Source organism: Xenopus tropicalis, chromosome 9 (assembly GCF_000004195.4).
Source record: "Xenopus tropicalis strain Nigerian chromosome 9, UCB_Xtro_10.0, whole genome shotgun sequence".
NCBI lineage: Eukaryota > Metazoa > Chordata > Amphibia > Anura > Pipidae > Xenopus > Xenopus tropicalis.
In genome coordinates, this window is record NC_030685.2 from 24692530 (window position 1) to 24714770 (window position 22241).

Sequence of the window (22241 nt, forward strand, 5' to 3'; positions counted from 1 at the left end):
CGGCCTCTATATATAGCCCCTGGTCTTTCATTCTTGCACATTCCTTACCCCAACTGCGGCTTTCATTCCACCCTTCTTTAACTTCTGCATTGGCCCAGGCTTCCGTTGCATTCGACTATAAGCCAGCTCCCTTTCTCTTACTGTCTCTTACCTGTCACCCACACATAAAAATCTGTATAATAAAAGTTCTTTAAAATTTAAACATGAAAACCAAAATCCTTTTTTATTTGAATCATCCATACCTGTTATAAATGAATTTAAAAATCTGAGCTGTCAATCATTTATTGCTTGCCCCTCCGATTGACGGCTCAGATTTTTAATTACTTTCACTTTCCATTCAGCACCTCCCAGATATCACCTCGATGGTGAATGCATAAGATTTTGGGGGAATACACAGCTTGCCTTAATAACATTGTTCACAAAATGGCGCCGGCCTGCTGGCTGTGACTGTACATTCCAATACTGAAGTAAAAAAAAATTAAATCATTTATTTAGTGTAAGTAAAGTTTATTTTGCTCAACTAACATGATAGAAAAGGATTTGAAATTATTTCTTAGGGTGACGGGTCCCCTTTGTTTTTTTTTGGTAAACTCATCCCTTTTTTCTATATCACTTCTTCATTACTTTACTTATTCTTATTGCTATTTTTTTTTAATGGCTCCTTCTTTTTTTTTCCTCTCCGGCAGCCAGACCTGTGCACCCATTTACCCCTCATGGGCCCATTACACAGGGATAATTTGTGGTAGTGATGTGTGGGTCAGCATGAAAGTTGCACCTCGGGTGGGTTCAGGCTGACATCTACACAAGATTTGCTTGTCGCGGATGGGTTCGGGCCAACCTTTACCTTTTGGCCCCCCACCCCAATGCCCTGCTTCCGCCTCTGTCAGACATTTTTTTAAATGCGCATCTGCTCCACACAGCCTCCTTTGTGACGCTAGGTATTGGGGAGGGCCTGTGCAGGTCTATAAATAGAGATGGATTGCTGGGCAGCAGGTTGGGTGCTGGTTGGGATTGGGTGGGAGTGGGCGGGTTAGGGTCGGGTGTGCGTCGACCCGCATTTCACTATGCTGTGGCTTACTAAACAGTACTGATGTTACGTTTCCCCAGAAAGATTGGACCAATAGACTAAGACATACAAACTCTCTATGATTATTTTAGGTCTGATGTTCTTATAATGCAGCTGAAATGATTTTGCAATAAGAGTCATAGCAAATCCAATGTGTACTTGTGCGACTAGAATTGATTTCTGCGTTCCCTGTAAGAATGGCCAGGAACATTCAAAGAAGAAATGCTGTATTGCTCAGCTGGAGATCCACTTTCCTTTCTAAAATAATAAATCGAAATGTGTTTTCTTTGGCTGCCTTTATTGATATAGGCTTTTGTTTAGTGAACTAGAAGGTGACGGTAAAAAAAAAACAAAAAAACCCTATTCTACAAACATTCAAAGCTGTAAATTTGTAATTGAAACAATAGACAAAAACAAAGCGGTTCTTTGTTTAAAGGGAAAGTAAAGCCTATTTAATTTTTTTTTATGTATTTCATAAATGTCAGACAGCAAGGCTGCAATTTTAAAGATGCCGATAATTCTAAACTGCTCAATATACCAGTTGATTGGAATATTATTTATGATTTCTCTAAGTACAAGTATGAATCCATAACTAGCCTTAAGACACTGTATGTTCCATGGATCGCTCCCCCCCTAGGTGTCTTACCATGGTAGAAAAAAGTAGCACTCATTGACTGCTCTACAGGGCACAGCCGCCTCTTACCAGCATGCCCTCCAAATGCTTGTATCATTATCTACAGCAGTGATCCCCAACCAGTAGCTCGTGAGCAACATGTTGCTCACCAACCCATTGGATGTTGCTCCCAGTGGCCTCAAAGCAGGTGCTGATTTTTTGAATACTTGGCTTGGGGGCAAGTTTTGGTTGCATAAAACCCAGTGTAAAGCCAAACAGAGCCTTCTAAAGGCTGCCAGTACGCATAGCCAGTACAAATAGCCAATCACAGCCCTTATTTGGCACCCCTGGGAACTTATTTAATGCTTGTGTTGCTCCCCAACTCTTTTTACATTTGAATATTGCTCATGGGTAAAAAAGGTTGGGAATCCCTGATCTACAGGATAGGAGACATAAACCTTTCCAAGAACATTCTGTTTGTGCTCCATAATTCTCTAAAATAGCCAAGTCAAACTAAATTCCAGACTCAGTGAAAACCCACCCCACTAGCATTATATCAGGCATCTCACTGGTCTCTTAAAGGGCTGCCACACAGAGTGGATCCTTGTCATTTCTATATGTTATAGGGATAAAGAAAACAAAAAAGTTGAAAAGACTGGGAGGATGACATTATGTTTTGACTTACCCTCATGTTTGAACCATTTCAGTATCCCCTACACCACCCTGGGCAGATGCATGCCCAGTATAGTAAACTTGACAATTTTACTCTAGCTATATGTATAGTACCCAATGCTGGTATGATATTTTTGACAGACCAGGCCACAAAGTCAGTGATTTGCCTCACTTGGGTTGGTGCAGTGGCAGTACTACAGGGTCATGGGCCCCAGTCCCAGACTAACATTGGGCCCCCCTTTTATACAGCACCCTTACCCCCCCCCATGTCAGTAACTTAACACAATGTGACTTTGAGGCTGTGACAGACTTTGTGCTTTCAAATGGTCACAATAGGAATGTTCTGCCCCCTATAAGGGGTAATTATATCTTAGTTTGGATCAAGTACAAGGTTCTGTTTTATTATTACAGAGAAAAAGGAAATCATTTTTAAAAATTAGAATTATTTGCTTATAATGGAGTCTATGGGAGACAACATTTCCGTAATTCGGAACTTTCTGGATAATGGGTTTCCAGATAAGGGAAGTTGGTGCTACTGTTCCTTTAATAATTCAAAAAAGCACATAATAAAAAATAAAGACCATTTACAGATAGTTTTAGAATATCACCCTACATATCATACTACACATTTATTTAAAGGTAAACAACACCTTTAAATCCTGGGTTTCAAATCAGATATCAAATCAGTTATCTCTTGGAGACTAATAGTAGAAAAGTCATTTCCCTTGAATTTGGCTTAGTAGAAAAAGGGCAGGTTTATGGCAGACCAGTGTGTTATTGAGTGACCATAATAACCTGAATTTTATGTGGAAATTTGAACTTATTTTCGTAATAGCACTGTTCTAGAACCCCAGTGTGAGTTTGGCGTGGGTGTGTAAATGCCATTCTGTCAAAGGCTTAACTTGTATTCTGTGTCTTACATTGTCATCTCTCTTTGTTATTTATAGGTAGAAGCCTTTCTGAATTCTCCTTTCGGTCAATACTTGGATCAACATCCGTTTGTTACCCTCTCGCTTTTAGTATTTGTCTCCCTGTCAGCAGTGCCAGTTGGATTATTTCTGACTCTTATTGTCGGAACAGCAATTGCTGCCTGTCTTGCAGTCTTAATAATAGAAGGTAATGTCAATTCTATCAATGCAATTCCTTTTAATAGGCAGGGGACCAGTGTGCCTGTGCATTGTTAAATGAGCAAATTACTGAAACGCACAATTTAAAATACAGCCATTTGTTATATGAAAATCGATGCTCTAATAATTATGTATATAAATCGCCCGTGGTTTTCTATGCGCTTTTTACTTTGCACTTTGTACACTGTAGACTTTAAAGGATACCTAAGAACTGTTTTTATATAGCATAATGAAATGTAACCCACCTTCCAGTACAAATTAATTTAAAATTCTAAACAGCTTTAAAAGCATATTTGGCTGGCAGTTTATATTTTCTTCACATTTGGCTTCTGATACTCTCTAGGGCTCATTTACATCCACAAGCGCAGTAGGCAACTTGCGCTTTTCTCCACAGTCAGGTGCGTGTAACACCACTTTTTTATAAAAGGGGGGAAATGTGCTCCTTGGACTTCCATATAGTTGTGCTTAGGGATGCTCAGTCCTTTTTGCATTCTATCATGAATATGGCACTGCTGTGCCTATTTACGTAAGGGAGCAAAACCTCCTGACCAAGCGATAGCACCAGGGTTCCCTTTGGGCTCTGCATAAATATGTGCAGCACACTTGCTCTAAAAGAATTGACACACAGACTGAACAGTGGAATTGATGCCAAGCAGACTTTTAAAATATTTGGCTGCGTCTGATTTGCAAAGACTTTCAGTTGCGTCCATTTTGGCAAATTGACGCCCGCTTTCTCTGCAGTGACGCTTGCATTCTGGAGAAAAAATGTTGCATTATGGGGAAAAAATATGGTAACTATACACAAAATTGCATTTTGCTTACTGTTTCTAACAATGTAAATGATCCATTATAGAAGAAGCTTGCTGATTTATTTGCTGAGTGATTTGTGCTGCAAAATCACTCAGCAATCACTGTGAGTCAGAAACAAAAATCACACAAAAAATGAATCATAGTATATTGGTTTCTCTTGCCTAATATTAGTTATAGGGATACATTGCAGGGGACAAAATAGGCATGTAGCTAGCTGAAAGCAGACCAGCTTCATATTTGGAATGCATTGATGTGCCAGATCAGTACAAGACCACAGTTACTAGAATAGGTCTGTAATTTAAGTTGATCGCCCCTAAGCGTAACAGGAATCAAGAATTACTTTACATATATTCATTTTCAATAAATAATTCATTCACAGAGGTCTTGTTAGGTACAGCAAAGGCCCTTTTCCGGTGAATTCAGCAGATCATTACACATCTAAACACTGAGCATTTTTAGCTTCTACGGTTATTTGCTTTCTTAAAGGCTTCTGCCTTTGCTTAAAGTTCAATGTAATGTCCAGCTATGTGCCAGTGACCAGTAATATTATTCTCAGTAAATGGTCTGCTAATGATTGGCATTTCCTGTATTCGCTCCCACTGGTGCCTCCTCGTGAATGGCTAATCTGACATATTCATATCTACTAGGCCCTTTGCAGAAATGGCAGGAAATTATTTTTAACAACTTTGCATTTCACTGTGTTTCAGTACCAATTACGCTTGTCTGTCTTCATCAGAAAAACATACAGGGCTAAATAAAGCACTTCCAGTAATGACCGTTATGTACTGTAAGTCCACACAAGCCATTTTGTTCCTTCTAGTTTCTGAAAACTAGAATCATAGCAGCAAAGTGGTAGGGAGGAAAATATGCCCTGGAACGAGAACAAATTTCATAAAAAGACAGACATAAGGACCTATACAGGGGACCTTATAGCATCTTATATACCATATATTGCCTGGGGGAGCTGAAGGCTTACAAATAAGGCTCATTATTCTATTTGTTCTATTTTATACTAGCTAGTGCATTACAAATAATTATCCATATCCTCTAGTGTTTGGAAAATGAGAATAATACCGGTAGTATTTATTCACTTTTTATATATATGTTTGTACTACATTTGCTAATATCCTTCATTTTCCAGTGTATAGTAAACTGATCACAGCTAATTGCTGATTGGTTGATGTCAGCTACTGCATTGGTTCAGTTTATTATTATTAGTGAATAAGTGCCTGGAAGTTTTTGTGCAGCAACAGGTAGAAAGCCATGGATTGTGGACAGTGTATATAATCGTAGAAAAGATGATCCACAAGATTGGTTGAGAACATGCCCTCTTTCTAACATTTCCATGCTTGGAATATTGTAGAGGCTAAATCTCACTCAGTGTGTTAAAAGCACAGCCAGGGCAGTATGCTGAACATATTTCTAGTTTCTTGTGCTTATTGGGGTTCATGGGCGCAGTACATCTGATTGACCAATATAGAGCCAGGTAGTAAAAGCACAGTCTCCTGCTGCTTTTAGTTTGCACCCAGAATTCATTTTAATGTCGCTATGGAACATTTCAGAATTTACATACAAAAGAGATAGGGCTGGGGGCATGGTCAGGGCATTATTGGTTTGGCAAAAACATGCCAAAATAAATATTACGACAAGTTGATGTTTGTGTATTCTTTGCACTGGAAGAGCCATGATACCAATGTAACCATTTTAATTTGTTCCAATGCCAAAAAGAATAGTCAGACTTTCTCCCCCTATTCGATACATGTGCTGAGTATTACCACTTCACAGAACAGAATGGTGTGTAACTGCTCATTCTTATAAACCGATGCATCTATCTTCTTTGATAAATCTGTTAATTTGTTAAAAACTTTCCTGAAAATGTTGATGATTCCCAAAACAGACTGAACTTGGAATCCATCTGGATTTTAAGACAGACATTGTAAACTCCGTTGCATAAATATAAAGGAAGCAGACCCCCAGGGTCAGGGACGTGGTCACAGGGGGGAACTTGAGGGAAATGGGATGCGGACTGCAGGGTCTACTTCCTATATAGGAGGGGGGGGCATGTAGTTACAACATTATGTAAACTGGATTCAAGTTTCCCTCCCAGGAGTTCACTAATCTTAAGGGCTGATTTATTGGTCAGTAAACCTTTACAGAACCTTTCAAATTTAACTGTATATTTCTAGCCTGAAAAATAATGGCCTTAAATCTTTTCTGCCTGCATACAATACCCATTGTAGCGAAAATAATTGAATAGTTGGTAGTGCTTAGCAATTTCTTGACCATTATCTGTAAAAATAGAATGGTGTTGGACTGCAAAACACATTCCAATGATTTGACACTGGTGTCTTCTTTAACAAATGTGTCCATTCTTAAAAGCCTTCTTGATTGTCCGAAAGACTTTGCTGACAGTCTTGAAGTTTAGGGGGAAATATCATACTGTCTGAAATCCTTGAGGATTCCCCAATTGATATAAATCAGCTCCCAATGAATGGAAAGATGAGCTCACTGTAAGTTAACTGCTTGAGGGGGTGAAAAAGACCTAGGAAATCAGATATAATATGCATTCAATTGTATATAGGGCTCTTTTGTTTAGCTTCTAGAAATGCAGTGATGAAAAAAGACGGATATGCCACATTTGCTTTAAGTGAGTTGAAATCTAGCTCCTGAAATTTCTCCAACTCCGGGTATAAAACAAATTTGAGCAAGATTAATGGGTCTCATTGAAATTCCGTACAGTGCGTTCGTAGAACTGTCTTGGGACGCTGAAAGAAGTAAGACTGCTCGCAGTAGGAACACGGCATGATTGCTTTTGCTAAACTCGACAGCACACAGTATCGGATCCTCATTTTGCTTACTTCAAGCCACTCCATTAAACCCTCTGTTTCACTTTTCATTTAATCTGCGCCCCCATTCTACATATCTTTCCTCATAATTGCCAGCATATGGATAAAGTTTCTCATGTCAGAATATTTTGTTCTTTGCATTTTTTGGGGTTATTTAAGGTATTTATTTTGTGTTAAAGACATGACGCATTTTATTTCCATTGTTATGATTTCTGTACAGCGGTTGGCATCGACAGCGTTCATTTTTCTTTCCTGTCTTTGCTAACTGCTTAGCAAATCATATCCATAAATAAAGTATTAGTTAGAGACATAATACAGCCAAGTGGTGTAGCTAGGGCCCATTGGGCACTGGTGCACATTTTTTTAATTGAACCCTCAGGGCATGGTGCATTTGCACCACTGATATTTACACCAGTGGTTGCCCACAATCTTCATCCTAGGCCCTCTATCCACTCATGCCTTTGGGCTCCAGTTTAGTTGTATTCCCCAAACCCCTGTTTATTATTATTTTAAGGTACCAGCTCTGCTTGTAGCCTTCTAGCTTGTAAATATTAAGAAATTTAAAACAAGACACTGCAAATATTTGGTGCCTCATTTAACAAAGTCTGTGGTCAAAGAACAGTAATGATTGCAATTTTACATCCACACAAATGGCATACAGAAAATATTTGCACCATGCTACTTGCCAATTAGTATCATTCTTGTTGTACCTATGATTTCCCAGCCTAAGCTGCAACTATGAATATAGTGGGAAAAAGAGCCCTGTAGTGAACAACTTTTTAAACCACCTATGCTTTTAGTGCTGTGGACCCCTGTAACACCATTTTTTGTGCCAGCTAAAGAATGCCCACATAAAATGTGTGTAAAAACAGCTATGCCATCGCTTTATGACTTATGCCCACAATTTACAGTGAGATGCAGAATTTTGTGGCACTTACAAATACTCTATATTTTATAGACAAATAAATGTAACTAAAAAAGAGAAGAATTTTGCAAATATTTTTACTTTGATCATTAATAGAGAAGGAACAGAATTGCTCAGCACACAAAATTAGGAAACTACCAGGAATTCTAGTCATAAATCTCTAGTGTTGCCACCTTGGTTGGCCTCTTACAGACCAATGACATGGGGGCAGGGCCAAAAATGGGTGGATATATGACACAAATGGGAGAACAACTGTGACGTAAAGGTGGTCGGGCTGTAACATTGTAGGCCGAATCGCAGGGAGAATTGGGGAGGAGACAAGGTAAGAAAGGTAAAGGTGCAAATGGAGGAGTAGGGTGAAGGATGAATTGGGGTGGATTGGAAGCGCGTTGGAGGCATAATAACTAGCTATTTCATATTTAGCAGCATCTACATTGCTATTAAATTTGTAACACTGGCCAGGGCTTTGGCTGGTATTTTACTGACTAGGCTAGTACAGTACCAGCCAGGTGGCAACCCTATATGCTTTCTACCAGGGGCGACACACCTCTTCTTCAAATAATAGCCAGGATACTTAATTTGTGAGTGCCTTGCTCCTGACTACTGTCAGAGGGACAATGTTGTGAGGTAATAGGTAAGTAGAATCACTAGAGGTTGCCTAACTGCTTGGTATCCCCTAGAAATTCCTCTTTATTTCTCTTTTAAGTTTACTCCATGGCAGGCAATCAGTAGATGACATTTATCAATGTGCTGTTTAAAAGCAAACATCTTATGGGCTGCTCTAAGTTAATAAAGCTGGCATCTATTATTATGTTTCCCCCTAATACCCACTTTCTACCACTAATCACTTGCCTTACAGGTACTGTGTGCCATTGGCATTAAACTACAACTAAATATTGTGTATTTACTGTCATTTGAAGAAATATTAAGCAAGAAAATACACATGAAAACATACAACAAAAAGTCATTTTATTTCTAAAACACTGTTTATTTTCGGTATCTTTACCTCTCTGCTTGTCATATGAAGACATTTTCCCATTTAGCTTATATAGCACGATTAAGTGGGTGTATAGTATTTTGTCATTAGGTACCATACCGTTGCATCAAACACTTGTCAGTTCCATTAGAGGAGTTTATTGCTGTTTTACACCTTTCTGAAAATATTTGTCTTTGATGCTGAAATCCAGTGTAAACGCACGGCCGCAGCATGACATTGTTTATATAGGTTGTACAGGCTGACAGGTTGTTTAGGTTGGTACAGAAAGAACATTAACTCCTGATTAACTTCTTCACCTTCACATTAAACAACACATCACTGCTTCTTAGTAAACAGGGCTGTGCTGGCCGAGACACGCTTCATTTCAGGGTAAATTGTGGAGTTAAAGCTTTGCAGATCAGTAAAATCACCTACTGGTCTTTCTGTATCAGCACATGTCAAGATATTGAGTTCACATCAGATTTTCAGATGAAGTTCTGCAGGAACCATTATAGTCATCTGAAGAAATTCTGCTTAAAAATCATTGCAATAAAATGTGTAGTGACAGTGTTGCAGTACAATTGTTGCATTATATTTCCCCATTGACTATAAGTGACCCTGATCTCTTTCTGTGTTTGTTGTCAGGTATTGTGATATCCGTCGGTGGAGTAGCATTGTTCTGTGTCCTCTTCGGGCTTGCTGTTATGTCACTCGGAGTGGCAGCAGTTCTGTGCGTGTCCTATGTAGTGGGTTCAAGTATTTTGAACTACATGCATGCATACAGGTAAAAACCTTCTTATTTTGCATCCATTCAGTTTCTCGTTACAGTAGAGGCATCTACATTTTCACCAGAATGTTTTTAATCCTTTATTTATGTGTCTAGGACACTTTTAAACAGCATATTTACAAAGAGACTGTTTACCATTTAAACCAGTTCCTGCCCAAGTGAAGCTTAAAATCTAAGGTCCCTATTGCACTATGCGCACACAGCAGATGGGGGATAGCCAATCACAGCCCTGCAATCACACAAACAAAGACAGGCTTCAGTTCCCTGTTAGGTCAGCCTAGCTGCTGATTGGTTCCTATCCTACAGTGTAGTGTGCTGAGTGCCACCGGCCTCCTGCACAGCCTGGGAAAGGAAGCAGCAGGAAGTGGAACAGATGGGCAGGACTAGTGGGGTTTTTGAAGAAATTTTCAATAAATATTTCTTCTATATTTAGATGAGTACAATTCATTGACACAATATTGTTTTCCACACAATGTCCCCTTGTGAACAAAAAATTGTCACATTCAGTGGTCCAAAGTTCAAAATGATTTTATTGGCTCAGAAGCAGTTTGGATGAACATTAAGAATCTTAGCACTTCTCTGGCTAGGCAATAAATTGTACCAGCACAGTTACTTAAAGGGGACCTGTCACCCTAAGAAATAACTCCAAATTATTTTCCATATTGTTAGTTGAGCAAAATAAACTTTACTTACTCTATATAAATAATATAAATCTTGTTTCCTAAGGCATAGAGGCGGGGCAAGCAATATATGATTGACAGCTGGGATTTTTAAATGTCTTTATAATGGGTTTGGATGTGTTAATATAAAAATGAATTTGGGTTTCATGTTTAATTTGAAAAGGACTTTTATTATACAGCTTTTTATATCTGGGTGACAGGTCCTCTTTAAATCATCTAAAAATATATTTTATTTTTCAACTTGTAGAAAAGTGATCAGAACTAATTGTTAATCTTAAAAATAAATATGGCCAGAATGGCAGTATTTTATATACTGAACATACTGTACCAGCAGAGTACACCAGTAATGATCCAGGCCTTTAAACTAGGTTTGTCTGTCAGAAGCTGATGCCACAGGCCTTATTATTACATTCTGATACAGAATGTACTGGTTTCTGGGCTGTCATGTAATGTAAATCTGAATCAATTACTAATGAGTCTTGCATTGGAACATTTATATTCTAACTATACACTATATTGTAAGTCAGTCCCTAAGCTCAGGCAACTGAGAGAATATTTTCGAATAAGTGGAAAGAAGATGGGGGCTACTGGGGGCATCTTTGGATGCACAGCTCTTCACTGCTAAAGGGATGTAGTTGCCATTGGCTGGTACAGAAACATAACATGACGCCATTCTACTCTACTTCATTGCTAAACTTTATCTCCCCTTTAACATCTGTATTAGAAACCTTGTCTGTATGCCAAGCTTGTGTGTCTTTAATAATTAAGACAAACTTTAGCTCTCCTTTAACATCTGTATTAGTAACCTTGTCTGTATGCCAAGCTCTTGCGTCTTTAATAATTAAGACACTTCAAAAACTAATTTCAATGAACAGTGATCCGAAAGGGGAAAAAATAGGATTGGGCCAAAAATAATTTATGTGTAGAGCACATAAAACCACTGAAAGTGTAAATCAATTTTTGCTTCAGTACATGCAAGATTCCTAGTGTTACAATTTGATATATAGAATTTTTTGAAAAAAATTATTCAAAAGTCACATGCTCAGGGCTACAGTAAATGTAGATTTGGTATTGCCTGTAATTTGCACTGGAACAGTACTGATTATAATAGCAGGAACCCCTGTGGGCTGCTTCAAAATGCCTGTAATGAAAAGCATTAAATTTAACCTCAAATTGCAGTTGCTGCCCAAATTACACGTCTGCACCTGCAAGCAATAATCCCATGCTATGGATTATAGGGGGTCCAATTGGAGTGTGATTCCTGCAGATATTCCTGGAATAACTGTTACACTTCCCAGGAGAAAGTGGCATATTCCGAGCTGTGTGGCATTGTTATAAAGGCAACAGTATAGACCCCCCCTTGTGAAGTGACATTACTAGAGGTATTGAATGTCACATATTGCCTGTCTTCAAAATATGAGAATTGAAATACTAATTAGATACAAAACGAGTACAGTTTCTTCTCAGTAAGAATCTTTTTCTATATTCTTCATGGTAATTGTCTTGATAATGGTTATGCCAATTCTGAGTTGGAAATCTCACTGGTCGTTCCACAGGATCATCGCTTCCTGTGCAGTCTTATACAGATGCCAAAGCCCATTGTGCAGAATAGAATTCTATTTTAGAAGCAACAGAAAAGCATTTGTGTTAACGATAAATATTGGACATTTGTCAGTTACTTTTTACTGTGGTGAGATAATTATTTCCTTGATAAAAGAAACTGATTAGTGACTTGCAAAAATATGGTCTGCCTATTTATTACCATGTTATTTACTGTCTTCTTTTGGGCAGGGTGCATAAAACCACCACAAAGTGCCATGGGTTTGTCTACAATCCACCTGCCCCAACCATGAGTTGTGCACTAGGTGACACAAAATTTGGCCTCCTCCTTGTGTCTGCTGGATTGTTGGTGGAAGCTATGACAGGTGTAAGGGAGCCCTGTACCCCCAGAATGAATACTTAACCAACAAGTTAAATGTTAAGTGATCTATCAAAGAATCTCGCCAAACTGGAATATATATATATATATATATATATATATATATATATATATATATATATATATCAGTAAATATTGCTCTTTTACATACTTTCCCTTTATCCACAATTTAGTGATGGGCTGTGTGCTGCCTCAGAGATCACATGACCCGAAATAATACTACTCTAACAGGAAGAAGTGTAGAAGCAAAAGACAGAACTCTGTCCATTCATTGGCTGATGTGACCTAACATGTATGTGTGCCTTGGCTTGTTTGTGTGCAGCATGAATCCTTTGATCCCAGGAGGTGGCCCTTAATTCAACATTACTTACATTTCAAGCTCCCTAGCACCTTGTGGCCCCCAGCACCTCCTTCCTTGGATGCACCACTGAATGCAGTGTGAAACAAAGCATTTAGCAAGTGTTGAACTTATGGTAATCAAATTTAGTTAGATAGAAACCCCCTTTAATGTTAGTTTCTTTAAATCTGAGTGATTAAAAAATAGTTACTACCAGGCCCAGATTTGTGGCAAGGCCACACAGGCTTGCTGACCCGCCGCAACAAACTTTGTAAATTTGGCTCCCCACATGCGCACACGGGGGGGGGGTGTTATGGGAGGCGCGACCAAAGGGGGCGCCTGGATAAGCGATCTTTCTTTGTAATTTGGATCACCATACCTTAAGTCTACTAAACATCATTTAAACATTAAATAACTACTACATGATTGCTTTGCCACCAATATAAATGTTGCATATAAGTTACCATCAAGTACAAGGTACCGTTTTATTATTCAACAATATCCAAAGTGTATCCCATACTCAACACAAAATTTAAAAAGAAAAAAAATCACAATTTTATTCAAAAATCCATGTTAAAAATTTACAGACCCCACAAGATGCCGCCTTAAGCGTTTTGTACCCTTCCGGTACTTAGTCATAGGTTCCAAAGCACATTTTTAAACACACAATTGCCCCACCCATCATTAAAAGCATAATTTATTAAAGAGAGACCACTCCCTACATACCAAATGTTTTACAAATCCATTGAGGGTTCTATAGCATTTAGTATACATTATTAGGATTCTATGCAATACACACTTTATCAAGATTACATAAGTAAAAACTTGAAAAGAATCATTTTTGTAATGTCCAATCATATAGACAAATTTGTATTTAAAAAATGTTTTTTTTTTAAAAAAAATTACATTATACATAATAAATACCGCTGTTTAATGTTGTGGCCTATCTGTACACTGTTGATCAAAGCATCATTTAATGCCACAATTTCCTAATATGGCCCTATTCAAATTACATCCATTTAATAACACAAAATAAATTTTTTTCACCGTAAAAAATCATAAATTATCAAATCTCAATCTTAGTATCGTATGAAACCTAGTTTCGACGTCCGATATCGCAAAAGCTTTGGATGCCGGTTGGCTTGTCGATGGGGAGGGTCAAAAGATTCTGAACAGCGCCAAAGAAAAATCTGTGCTTAAGGCTGAATTGGCAGGTGGAGGTAGAATCCCTATTGTTTTTACCTCCATATCTGATGATTCAGCCCTGAACGTCATAAATTATCAAATCTCAATCTTAGTATCGTATAAAACCTAGTTTCGACGTCCAAAAACGCAAAAGCTTTGGATATTGGTTGGCTCGTCGATCGGGTGAGTCAAAAGATTTTGAAAAGCGCCCGAGCAAAATCTGTGTTTAAGGCTGAATCGTCAGGTGGAGGTAGAATCCCGATTGTTTTTACCTCCATATCTGATGATTCAGCCCTAAACGTCAATGGAGGGAACGAACGACCAATGGTCGCAGGAAAGATTGTCATTGGTATGTGTATGGCCACCTTTAGACAGCAGTATTTAATCAGTGTATCAACAGAAAGCATTTTCATCCTGGATTTAAACAATAAACTAAGAAGCCATGTACCAGTTAATCAAGGTGTAGTCACCGGACTACAAGCCTATGCGACATCTCTGGAAACATTTGAAAACAGAAAGCGAAGTGACTGTAAATCAAAAGACGCTCTAAGAAACCTGTTAGAATAACATGGCTATTCTAAAAAAAAAAATCAGTCTTTCCTCTTCAGAAAGGGTACCTTTCCTTTTTTTCTTCTTGAAATTAAGAGGATAATGGATATGCCAATACTGTGAGAAGACATCACTGTTGTTCATAGCACAAGATTAAGGCATCTTGAGACATCAACCGTGCTGATATGACAGATGCCTGAAGCCATAGCCATGTACAGAGAGAATTTCTATGCAGAGTGTACCATGTATAACATACAAAGTGGAGATGGAAATCATGGGACTGTCTCGAAAATCTCAGCAGAATAATTGCCATCTACGTTTTCTGTGTTCTTTTGGTATTTCATTTCCGATTGCCAGACATAGAATGATTAAATAATACAGGGGAAATATTTGCCAGTTCAGTTAGTATTGGAATAGAATTTGCAGTGAGAATTACTTGTGAGGCAGAGATAGATGGAGGAAAATACAATTTCTAGCATGGAAATGTAACTGCCCTTCATTAAGCATAACATCTGACAGTAAGGGGCACTTGATTGTCTACCAAAATCCCATGACAGATCAAAATAATCTGGAGGACATCAAGTTTATCTGATTAAGTCAGAACTGTCTATGAATCCCATGACAGCTATAGACTGCTTTGCATAATATCACTAGGTTAGTGCAGTCCAGTGTATCCAATTATCAACCCACAACTCCTCATAGAAAAAAATGAACATCGGTGGTTTCATAAAATTATGTCTATGATCCCACAATACACGGAAGGGCATAAAAATGCCTTGGAGGAGTTTTCTATGTGTCCTGTTGGCCTTCAGTTGGAGATCCTTGGCTTAGATCAGGGATCACCAACCTTTTTTACTAGTGAGCCACACACGAAGATGTAGAAAGTGTTGATGAGTCACACAAGCATGAGAATGCCAAATAAGGGATGTGATTGGCTATTTTGTAGCACCATGTGGACTGCTAGCCTGCAGGAGGCTCAGAGTAAAACTCTGTGCTTCTCTGTGCTTCAAGTTTAGCTGCAAGTTTTGATGCTGGGAACAATGTTGCTATTCCCCACTTCTTGGTGACAGTAGCTCTAGGGCTCCACTTGCTTGGGATTCATCTAACAAAGTTATGGGGTGCATGGGTGGCAAAACACAATAGTGCAAGCAGCAGCTTTGGCCACAAGTAGAAAACAGCCATAATAAGATTTTTCAAAATGTATGTTGACTTTTTGAATGTCTGTTAGAATTTTGGCCATAGACCATAATGGTGCATGTCACCTCACGGCAGGTCATCGTTGAATGCAACTGGACAAATGGTTTATAGTAGAACTGAAGCCTAACATAGAAGTAAGCTAGAAATGCTGCACATTATGTTTTGGGCTTCTGTACCAGCCCAAGGCAACCACAACATTTTAGCAGGGAAGATCTGTACCTGAAGATGCCCCAGTAGCTCCCCATCTTCTTTTCTAATGATTCCCAGCACATGCTCTGTACTGTTTAATTTACTGGGCTAAGGGACAGCCTCACAATATACTGTATAGAATATTAATGTCACAATATAAGGCTGATTAGTAATTCAGATTCTTATTGCATGGCAGCTCAGGGACCAGTGCAATTATCATCAGAATGTAATAATCAGCCCTTTAGAATCAGCTTCTGTGACAGGCCAACCTCAGTTTCTGCTTAATGATTTGTGGCAGCCCCTAAGCTTAGCTTCTCTAGTGTTGTCCAAAGCATGTGCAGTGCTTACTGAGCATGTGCAGTGTCACTGACACTCCTAACAGAATCCAAGATGGGGACAAGTTCAGTGCCCTGTACCATTACCGTTACAGGCTATTTGAGGAAAAGTAAAACATGCAAACAGTATTTTCCCTGTATCCTTCTCTTCAGAAAGTGAATGGATGGATGGATAGATTCACTAATATATAACTTTTGCACTTCTGTGATAGAAACCTAGCACACCAGTTGCTTTATAGAACATATAGATCCTATTAGGCTTGTAATACTCAAGTACTTGGTGTTCATCAGTGACCCTGTATTCCTCTGCCAGCCTGCATTCATTTGGTGTTTGAGTGTTTCTTTGTTAAATAAGCTATGCCTGTATTATTAACAACTGGCTGCTTTTGTTTGTTTCACTCCTTGCAATGTGAGCACTCATTCCCGATTCTATAAAACAAAAAGAATGAAGATTATTTTCTGTGTTTGTGATTCTATGAAAGTGTAATCTCCTCTCTCCCCCTTGTCCTCACACTGACTGTTTACCATTTCCTAAACACCCACCTAGATATCAAGGGGAGACGTATGTTCTCTGTTCCATTTGTAGCACGAGGGTACTGTTAGTATGGTATTAACTAATGAAAAGTACACACAGCGTGATGCTTTATAACTCGAGGGGGGCTCATGTATCGCTGGAAAATATATAAATGTACTGAGGAAAAAATTGCCTTTCCAAACTATAGTGAGCTAAATCCTCTTTGTCCTATTTACTTCTACGCCATGGGAGACCTTTCTCAGAGATTATGAGAACATTAGCCTTTATGGACTAATCTTTCTTATCTTGCAATCACAGCCTTTAAATGTAGCAGATATCTGCTATAAGCTGCCATCATTCTACTGATACACAGATGTTAGATGAGAAATCATGTTTCCGCTTTGCATTGTTCTTAATACATTTGACACGTAGTAATTCGTTTTTTTGGAAATTAAGATGTTATAATTAATCGATAACGAATAAAAGCATCACATTTGATAACAAGCCAATTCGTATGTTTTTTTTTAAGGTTACAATTGTTTGCAGGACTGGCTGATAAAAGTGCTGCATATTACTGAATTTCACTTTAAGGGGTAAAGTAATAAAATGTGCAAAGTATAGTAATAGTAATCTATAGCAACAAATCGTGTGTTTGCTTTCATACAGGTGATCACTAGATGGTACCTGTTGGTTTGTTGCTATTGGTTACTAGACCTGCACATTTTATTATGGTACCCCATAAGTCCTTTAAGACGCAGCTACCATTTTAATGGATTGTTATTAGTTTGGGAGTCTGGTAGTTTCAGTAAATTTGTGCAAGACTTATTGGGATTATCTCCCAAAGATGTTTTGTAAATGTGAGGACTTGAGACAAACAATATAGGCATAGTAATTCTAGTTCTTCCACTGGTTAAAAAGATTTATCCACTATGCTATGCCATATTCCTGACTTGCTGTGACTATGACCTAAAGCCAACAATTCTGCATTTTTATGCTCCCTGCATATCACAAAGCAGAGACAGAATATGATGTGGAGATGTTGGCTGGAATTCTCTATAACAGAGATTCCCATGCTGCAGGACCCATTGGGTAGCAAAGATGTCGCCAAGCGAGCGGATCTTCCCCCGATATCCCCACCTACGGGTGGGCGATTTAGGTAAAAAAAATAATAATCCGATCGTTTGGCCCTGGGGCCAAACGATCGGATTATGTGGGCGGCAATGGGGCAGTCGGATCGGGGACCGCATCAACAAGCCGATGCGGTCCCCGATCCGACCAGATTTTCTAACCTGGCCGATCGAGATCTGGCCAATTTCAGGCCAGATATCGGTCGGCCAGGCCGCTCTGCTCTCCCCATACACGGGCCGATTAGCTGCCGAATCGGTCCAAGGGACCGATATCGGCAGCTATAGTCGGCCCGTGTATGGCCACCTTTATTCTGATACCTACAGGAAGCTGCTATTTTGCTCCCTTCCCATTGTTCTGCTGATCGGCTGCTGCAAGGGGGGTGATATCAATTCAAGTTGCAGCAGTGAGGTGTGACTGAAGTTTATTAGAACACACGCAAAGCAAGTCACATGGTTTTCTCATGACAGTATTACTTTAAGCATAAAAAAAACTAAAATGCTTGAAAAAATATTTTTTTATGATCATTTGCAAACTATTGGGATTTGTTTTATTTTGCTTTTGTCTAGCTTTCTGATATCAACCACTCTGATGAATGATCTATTCATTTTTATAATGGCACAAGTATATTAATCAACATTACCTTGCCCCAATAGAGCCGCCTCTGCCAATCACTGCTATTCCAGGACAGGAAAAAGGAAGGAGTGATCTTCTCTAACCTGACCCCCTTCCCTTCTCCCACATCCTTCAGACTTCCTGTGCCAGCTTTTCTGTTGCTGAAGGAAGGAATATTTATATAAAATTATTTTGGAACTTTTCTAGGAAATATATTCAGATTAAAATATGTGACTATGATGTTGAGCAGGTATACAGCAATGGGGGAGTGGCCAAAAAGTAGGTGTGGCATAAACAAATTTTGTGCGATGTGCTGTGTCTACTGCAGGCCCCTTCCTGTCCCCGGCTTTCACATTGAGGCCAATAGCCAAGCATTCATTCAAGGAGTCTTTCCAAATAATGTTTATCTTGTACTTTTTTGCTGCATCTGATTGCAAACCTATAATCTTTTCCTCCTTTTCTCACATATTTAGGATGGCAGTTGGAACACAGAGATCTGGACCTATGTTACCAGCTCGTGAAATGACAACGGCTGAAAAATCTTTTAAGACCAGTTGATAAGGGATTAAAGTAACTGCAAATTGCCTTTTTGCTTGTCTGTGTCCAGAAGTTTTCTTCTCATATTTACTGACTGTTACAAGAAGGAAAATGTCTCCTTTGTTGGTGTTTTCCTTCATGCTCATGTTAAAGCACTTTTATTCTCGAGGTTAATTATTTTGTATTGTTAAAGGAATGTCAAGCAAACTGTCCTTAAGATGAAATTCTCTTATCATAAGATGTGTGTGTAATATATATATATATATATATATATATATATAATATATATGTCAGGCCATTTAATAAAGGATATCCATTATTCTAAGAATTCTGAGCAGTTGGCTTGCAAATGGATTATCTATTTCCATCAAAAATGTTCATGGTTTATTTTATAATATCAATATGATGCTGGCCAGCAAATCTATAAATGAGCTATATCCTGTATATTGGTATGCTGTGTATATATTTTCATTGGACTTGCTGTAATTTATATACATTTTATTGGACTTGCTGTATTCTATTTACTAGATGAGTTACCAGCAAATAATGACACTATGGAACAGGAGTATGTATCTCTCTGCGGTGAAAATTGTCTATCACGATTCAATCCATATTCTCTGCTGATGGAATGTTTGTCTCCAGAAAAGAACATTATGTTTGACTGGAAAATTAGATGCCATATTTTTCTCCATGACTTAAGCCTTTGTGTCTAAATCTTGTGTTATTTTTATTGGTGGATACAGCATAAAGGTTGAAGGCTTAAGCGATGGGTAAAGTAAGGAATTATAAGGTGCTTTGTTGGATATATCTATGGCATTCGTTGTGTATTTTTCCAAAGGTATGAACAACCTATTGAATTCACTCTTTCCATTAAAGAAAAACAGAGTAAGCGTAGGGTTAGTAATTCATAGCATCCAATTAGCAGCTGCAATGCTGTTTAGAAAATGGAAGCAAACATCTGATTGGTTGCCATGGGTTATTAGTCCTAATCAAATCAATGTAATATTTTGATCCAAACAAGATCCTTAAGTTATTGGCACATAATTACCACCCCATCTCCCCACCGTGGGATTATCAATGATTTTTCCCTCTCCTTAAGGGCAATGGCACATGACTCCCGCAGGTGACTTATCTCCCCGAAATGCCTTCCCATATAGCACAAATTACTCTTTGACACTGATATCCACATTACGCTTTTTGATCTAATCCCACCACATCATTTGTGCTTTTTCCATTACACAAATTCTAAACTTGGCTCAACCCTTCGATGGCTCTGTAATGAAAATACTACTTCAGTACACTCTAATTACTCACAGCTTAATTCTGTTGAAATCTATACACCCAGGGGGCCAGGACATTAAGCTGCAATTGACTGTACATATGTTTAGACATGTTCCCTGCAAGCAACATAATCATTACATGATAACCCCCCTGGAATAATCTGCCCCTTCACAAGTGTTTTATTGGTTTTAGCATTTGTTTTGTGAGGAATACAGTAAAATACTTTTTTAAATTCCATTTTATTTGATTTTTACACTATATTTTAGATATAAGGGAGAGAAATATTGGGGGAGTAAAGGTGGGATGGGATCTAAAGAATGAGGAAGGAAAAGATGAGGGGTAGAGGAAAAGCAGGATGAGATCTTAAGAATGAGTGAACTTTGAGAATAAAGGGAGTAGCACACATAAAGAATAAGAGATAAAAGGCCAGCTACCATAAGTACAAATATGGTGAACAATATCCATATTAATAAAACTCATATTTCAGAAACAAGTCTGTACACTGCCCCAACAACCCCCTGTAGTCTTAACTATATGCTTCACATGTGTTAAATTTCATATGGTCTGCCACAAATGCACTAATGGATATAACATATAATGGATATATATATAATGGATATAGTTCATTCAGCTAAAAAAAACAACTTTCCTGTGCCCCAAAAAAAGTACAGGTCAGAGAGGTATCTCATGTGGACAGGGAAAAGAAAAAGTTAAGGTCATCCTCTAGTGATGAAAGCATCAGAAAAATGTTGACCACTTGAGCCCCAGCTGTGTTTAAAAATGCACATCTACCTACCTGTGTTGTGAAACCATTGGTGACTCCCCCAGACATGCCACAGGCCTAAACCCAAGCCAATATCCTTCTTTTATTAACCAAACTTGCTGCACCAACAGAAACACCACCTGGTTCCAATAGTTTTGGGGCAGACCTACACTCGGGCAGATTTAGCAAAATGTGAGTTTAGAGATTGATAAATAAAAACTCACCCACGTTCCATTCATTCCTATAAGATTTTTAGAAGCATATATAACAAATGGTGAGTTCTAACTTTTACCCATTGATAAATACGCTTCTAAGTATTGCATAGGAATGAATAGATTGAGGGTGAGTTTTGATTCATCAAGCTCTGAACTCACATTTTGATAAATCTGCCCCTAAGTGTTACTTAATTAAGTGACCTTATTTTATGTCTAAAATCTGCCCAACTGTTCCTTCTCTATAGTTGGCCTCACATGGCCTGATAGATGAAGAGTTAGTCACTGAAGTGAGATTTATGGAAATTTTAAGGACACACAAGGTGGGCAGCCTTGGTTCAAATGTGCTCAAATAAACATTTAGAAGTCTTCCCAAATCACAAGGTGAAAGGAGATCCGTAGCGCTTGGTTGGTTGACTGATTGAAGAAAACAGATAAATTCAGTGCCTACCCAAGTAAAATGGAGTAGTGCTGGGCCAAATTGTTCTAGAACAACAAAGCTGTTGGACAATACTTGGTTGTGTGGGACATCCTCAGTGAAGATTTCTAACTAAAGGGCACACAGCATTGTCATTATGAGGATTCCCCAGGGTCTAAGGGGTACATTTACTAAGATTTCGTTAAGCCACAAAAACCTTTCTGGCTTTGGAAGCCTTCCATAGGACTCCAATGGTACTCGTCAGATCAAACCTGGCGAAGAAATAGTCCCGCGGAAAGTGTTACCAAAGCGTTAACAAATTCCAAAATGTTCGTATTCTTTGCGCAAAGTACGTTTTTTTCATGGAAATTTAACGAAAAATTCGAGAGATTTTAACATTTTTTGCATACATTCTAAAATGTTCTAAAAGTTAGAAAGAAGTTCGAAAAAATACGAAATTATCTCAAAGTTGTTAAGTAAATGGGCCCCATAGTGTTGATAATGCTAAATAACATTGAAAGATAACACATTTCATTTTTCAAA

The 22241-nt window shown here is 38.4% G+C and overlaps 1 protein-coding gene across 3 annotated transcripts in view; it reads left to right on the plus strand.

The window, feature by feature from the left end:
- Positions 1–19829, plus strand: part of tmem159 (transmembrane protein 159) — a 31009-nt gene extending 11180 nt beyond the window's left edge. For all 3 annotated transcript variants that reach the window (XM_004917987.4, XM_002931959.5, XM_002931958.5), the window contains exons 3-5: positions 3299–3467; positions 9681–9819; positions 18961–19829. In XM_004917987.4, coding sequence (XP_004918044.2) covers positions 3299–3467; positions 9681–9819; positions 18961–19045 — 393 coding nt within the window. In that variant the 3' untranslated portion in view covers positions 19046–19829. The remainder of the gene's footprint in view (positions 1–3298; positions 3468–9680; positions 9820–18960) is intronic.
- Positions 19830–22241: the final 2412 nt, after the last annotated feature.